This window comes from Priapulus caudatus, unplaced genomic scaffold (assembly GCF_000485595.1).
Source record: "Priapulus caudatus unplaced genomic scaffold, Priapulus_caudatus-5.0.1 Scaffold54, whole genome shotgun sequence".
Lineage (NCBI taxonomy): Eukaryota > Metazoa > Priapulida > Priapulimorpha > Priapulimorphida > Priapulidae > Priapulus > Priapulus caudatus.
This window is the reverse complement of record NW_014577115.1, coordinates 521,378-527,284: the sequence shown is the minus strand read 5'-3', so window position 1 is coordinate 527,284 and position 5,907 is coordinate 521,378. Positions and strand designations below refer to the sequence as shown.

General features: G+C 46.8%; 1 protein-coding gene across 1 annotated transcript in view; it reads left to right on the top strand.

Annotated features, from left to right (window-relative positions):
• The window catches only part of LOC106820968 (acetylcholine receptor subunit alpha-like), a gene marked incomplete at its 5' end in the record, with an annotated part of 28,887 nt that overhangs the window by 3,524 nt on the left and 19,456 nt on the right, over positions 1-5,907 (top strand). Inside the window, 7 exon segments of the mRNA XM_014825589.1 lie at positions 1,223-1,267; positions 2,710-2,813; positions 3,519-3,579; positions 3,582-3,605; positions 3,608-3,639; positions 4,324-4,344; positions 4,445-4,526. Coding sequence (XP_014681075.1) covers positions 1,223-1,267; positions 2,710-2,813; positions 3,519-3,579; positions 3,582-3,605; positions 3,608-3,639; positions 4,324-4,344; positions 4,445-4,526 — 369 coding nt within the window.

Sequence of the window (5,907 nt, the reverse complement as noted above, 5' to 3'; positions counted from 1 at the left end):
GGTAGTGGGATGTACATCGCACGCCGTTCCCACATCGTATGCGTGTGTGCGTGGCAGCGGTAGTGGGGTGTACATCGCCGTCCCCACATCGTATGCGTGTGTGTGTGGCAGCGGTAGTGGGGTGTACATCGCCGTTCCCACATCGTATGCGTGTGTGCGTGGCAGCGGTAAGGAGAGAGGGCCTGGGGGAAGCCTTTCCCTAATTGACAGAGGGTTCGCCTTCGACGACGGATCGGAGACAATGGTTGATTTTTTTTTTTAGAACGTCGGCGGGGACAAGGGTTTAATTATATTTTTATTTAGAACGGCGACAGAGACAAGATTGATTACATTTTTATTTAGAACGTCGGCGGAAGAAGCACAAAAAGAGGAGAGAGTGATCGCGTCGTCATCGAGGGTATCATAATTGAATATTTGCATGCTTATCGCTATCGGATCGCTATAGGTCCCTTGGTGGTGTTCGCAGCAGCAGACGAAAGGGTGGTTGTCAAAGGGTTGAGACTGTTGAAGAATGAATTTAAAGCGTTCCTTATGCAATGCGCGCGTGTGTGTCGGTGTCTTGATAGCTCTGAGCTTTCGCGGAAGATTTATGGGACCAGCGCGGTTTGTTTGACTTGCTGGCAGCAGCTTGTAACGCCGTTCGCTACTGAGCGGCTTAACGTAAAGACATGCGTTTGTGCTTTACACACATCACATGCTGGTTAGGGTACACACGCACACGCGCACGCACGCACACACACACACACACACACACACACACACACACACACACACACACACACGCACACACGCACGCGCGCGCGCGCGTGTAGTCGCATTGTACATCAACATAAATTCGCAACGTTTCTCTACCGAAGTTGGGCGACTTCTGGTATAAAATGTCTTCTGCAAAGACACACAACCACTAAACTCATAGTGTTCCGTAAATTCGACTACTAACAGCGAAATCAATAGCAACTATTGATGGCAGCAAATAATCGATACGGCTCGATTCGTACTCTCTCCGTCTAAGTACGAGCTGCAAGTAAGTTGTTACGCGAAAATTTGATCCCATTTTTAATTAAAATCGTTAAAGAGGACCCACAATATCTATGTATATGCGATTATTTCTAATAATTTTGTGTATATGTTGGGTAAAAATGTCCATATTTTATGGAAATACCCCGCGCACTCACCCTGCTTTCATGCGTGATATCATATAATATGTTTTCATGTTTTGAAGGATGAGAAGAATCAGATCATGACCACAAACGTTTGGATTCGACAGGTAAGCTGCTGACGTCATCTGAGAAAAACGAAATAAGACGTGTTCTCGTTGTCTACTTTCCTTAGATATCACTTCCACACAAAAACCCTAAAAACATACGTCGGCATTTTACCAATATTTATTTCTGTTCATACTCAGTAATTGTTAAGTATAGCCTCATACCAGATTAGATATAATATATGGTAAACTATATTATGTGAAGCTATAATGACAATTTAGTAAGAGTTTTTTAAATAATAAGTAGGCCTAATAGTTAAGTATAGCCTCATACCAGATTAGATATATTACACGATAGATATGATGTTGAGCTAATGTCACTGGTTTAGATTTTGAATTGCGTAATGTTTTTATTTTTTTCGCTGATGCAGTATCGTCGAAGTTACGATATCACAGAAGCAATCAAAATCGACAATCAAAAATAAAAAAATTACCGCAATAACGGCAAACCAGCGATCGCATGTTCACTTGTTAGACCTACCCTCCGAGGGGCGGCTTTGCGACGAGAGGAAATTATTTCGCTGGCGGAATTGAATCGGCTCCCGTTGCAACCTTAATCAGCTTTCGGCCGCCATCTTAAGTCGCTCGCATTTAAACGCGAATCCGATTTCACGGCAAGCTACGTTCTACGATCGGCGAGCGCGGAAGGCAGCGGACGGATTAAGTGACTAACCTCCGACGGTCCGGTCTCCGGTCGCTGATGACGCCGGGATTTTGAGAACGAATTTGCGACGGCGAAAAACTCGAATCGACGACGAAACGTCCCTCCTTATCTGACCTCCTCATCTGACGACGACGATGACGACCCCCTCCTCCTCCTCTTTCTCTCCTCTCCCTCCTCCTCCTCTGCTATTATATTAGCCCGCTCCTTCGCATCGCTCCTCTTTATCTCCCCTCTGCCTCCTGCATCCCTGCCTCCTCCTCATCATCCATGATCCTCTCATCCGCTCGACCTCCTATCAGCCTCCTCCTCCTCCTCCTCGCTCGCTCCCCTCTTCACCTCCTCCTCCTTCTTACTCGTCTTCGTCGTCGTCCTCCTCCTCTCCTCCTTCCTGCCTCCTGCCTCCTCTCAATTTTACTCTTCGCCCTGTGTCGTCCTCCTCCTGCTCCTGCTCTCTCCATTCTCTCCTGGCTCCTGCTCTTTGCGCCTCCTCCTCCTCCTTTCCTCTTCGCTGCGTGCCTCCTCCCTTCTGGCCGTTCTCGCTCTCCTGCCTCCTCGGACGAAATCGCGAGATTAAGTCTGCGATCTGCGGACGGTATCGTCGCTCGCCGCCGTCGTTCGAAAACTACCCCTCCCCCTCCCTGAAATGAGATCCGGCTAAATTCGCCGAGAACAGACTCAGATTACTGGCGCCGCGCGGAGTTTAGGTGTCGCGTATCGTAATACAACCGATCGTTCGTATAGAATTGTTAGCCGAAGGACGTCGCCGAGCCGGTGCTGGAAGATTAATGACGCGAGCGGCAGAGAATCTGCGGCCGACGTGCCGGGGGCGGCGACGTTATTGACGGGCGATAATATGCGCTTTGAAGATGAGTCGAAAACGAGCAGGCAATTACATCGACCGGGACGATGCTTAACGTTTGCATAACTACTGACATAACTACGGACATAACAAGTAACATAACAAGTGACGTAACGTCCAGCTGTCACGATACGACAAGCCATAGTCGCTCAGTATATAATCATGTGTGGCTATCTGCTGTCTGGCGGTGCAGCGCGTCTGCTCGTGTCTAGCCCCGCCATACGTCATCCTCCATGCATGCACGCACGCACGCGTCTATTCGTAGAGCTGCGTGGTTCTTGCTGCGATGTGATGGAGCGATGTGTCTTCGTGCTGTTGTTTACTTTACGTGGGCTGTCAATGCAGCGGGCGAAATGTTCCGCGCACGGCAGAGTGATCTGTTTGTATATATATATATATGTATACTATAATACATGCAGACAGCAACATTGCACACAGGCGCGCGCGCACACGAACACGCACACATACACACGCTACCCAGCCACACACCGCACACACACACCGGGCACATCACACATGCGGAAACACACAGCACAGTCACAGCACACACACAGCAACATATATATATATATATATATACTATATATATAGATATCATTATCATGTTTATTCGGTCGTTTGGTAATAGGCACCCTCTATATCCGCTCCTCACTTATTCGAGATTGTCCCGGGAAAGTTTGTCGAGGCCTAAGAGATGTCATGCCTGCTCGATTAACGATTTCGTTTTGCAGAGAATGGTACGACTACAAGAGTTGGCGGTGGGAGGCGAACGCAATAATGGGCGGCGTTAACTGCTTCTCTACGTGCCCTCCAGCAGCAAATATGGCTGCCGGACATAGTACTCTATAACAAGTAAGCCCGCACGTACGCACTGCGCACTGCGTTAGGAAATATTGGAGCTTACGTCTAGTGGCGGTTGCTATATCCCCTCGTTATCATCAAGTCACTTGACGGAGTCATTCATCTTGCGTGTAGTGTAGTGCCTGCGCTGATTGCATGTTTGCCGATTCCGTTTGCTGCCTGCTTAGCCTGTCCACAAATCTGTCCCTGACTGCCTCGCCGGCCTACCTGACGTGACTTGACCGAGGTAACTGCTGCCTGCGTGTCTGCTGCCTGGCCTGCTGCCGGCCTGCCTGTCTGCCACTGAGCTGCCTGCCCTGCTGCGCTGCCTGCCTGCCTGCGCACTGGATTGTCCTGTTTTGGCGTGTGCGAGTGTGCACGACTGACAATCTCAAATTCTTGTATGGTCGTGGCGTGACCCATATATATATAGTGTGAGGTAGATAGATAGATAGATATATTTATTAGTTATAGTAGTATATCGTGATAATATAGTGGTGTGAGATAAAAGCATTATATTACATTAGAGCAGGCTCAATTTTCTCTTTCGCTGTGCAGGGCGCAGCATGCTATATATACAAGTATAAAGTGTTCTTTTGTGTAGAATTGTGCATCGGTTAAATTGGTACCGTGTGACGGTTGATGGTACTACAAACGTTTAGCTGTTCAATTGTTGTTTTGGTACAGAATCGCTAGTGCTGATGGCCATTACCAAAGGTGAACGTTGAGTGACTTAAGGCCGCACGCTCGTAACCTCGCGATGGGCATACGTCGTGTGGGAGCCTCCTGCGATCTAGCAACGATTCATGCACGATAGAACGTCGATGTTTTACCCGTTTGACGAGCAAACGTGGCGCAATGGAATTGCGGCTGACGTGGACGTACGTAATGGATTTCAGGTTGGTATGGCAGAGCAGCGAAACGGATGGTATAGCTTAAAATTATTCGATTAATTAATAATTATGAATAATTCATGTAGATGCGATGATAAATATGTGTAAGAGTATGTGAAATAAGGTAGAGAATAATGTGAATATTTGCTCACGTCCATATTGCAATCGGGGAGAGAGAGAGAGAGATGTAGAGAGAGGAGAGAGAGAAAGAGAGGAGATGAAAGGAGAGAGGGGAGAGAGAAGAGAGAGAGAGGACGAGAAGGAGAAGAGAGAGGAGAAAGAGGAGAGAGAGAGAGAGAGAGAGAGAGAAAGAGAGGAGAGAGAAGAAAGGCAGAGAGAAAGAGAGAGAGAGAGAGAGAGAGAGGCGCGAGCCGGCGCACAGGCGGGAGACAGAGAAGAGAAGGAGAGAGAGAGAAGAGAGAGAGAGAGAAGAGAGAGAAAAAGAGAGAAGAGAGAGAAGAAGGAGAGAGAGAGGAGAGGAAGAGAGGAGAGAGCGCGCGCGCACGACGGAGAGAGAGAGAGAGAGAGAGAGAGAGGGGGGGGGAAGAGAGCGCGAGAGGGAGAGGAGAGCGCGGCGCCACGAAGAAGAGAGGAAAGAGAGAGAGACCGTGTAGTAAAATGTGAAAGTTCGCAGTCTGACGTCAAACTATAGGCAATTATAGAAGAGCACATGGCAACAATATACAGTAATAGCCGGGAAAGACTAAACTAATGTATTACACGCTGTGATATTTCCCTGCAGAATATGATTTGCACACTGAAAGCAGCGGTTATTGGTATTCAATTCTTTTTCGATAATTTAGGGTTTTATTTACGTATATAATATAGACACAATAGAATTATTCAGGCAGTCACGCGGAGCTCGCGGTCATGCTAAAGTCGACAGATTTTCCAGCGATTCTGGACTATGAAACGACGTTATTGTACTCCGTTACATTAATGTATATTTACAGACGCATGCGCATGAATATCTGTCCTACTATTGTATGTACCGTATGTCGCGTGTGTATGTGAATATGCGAGTATTACGTGATCACAAATCAATTGATTATTCAATTCTCGCCTAATCTCTCTTTAATAATTAATCGAATACAAAATTATTCAATAATTAAGTGATCTAATCAGCGTACCAGTCATCTCACATTCCGTACCAAAAGTATGCGCCGCTTTTTGATTAAGTCCGAACGAATTTACGAATTACAATTATGATTATATTCTATTATGAATATTCGAATATACTCGTGAAGATGAGCGTACGTGTGCATTAATGCGTAGTTGTGGTAAACAATCGGATGGCGGCGAGAACGGAGTAACACAACGAATTCAAACAGACGCAAACGATTAAAATGTGCGCTAGAATACAGTTAACAAACTAATTAAATATAAT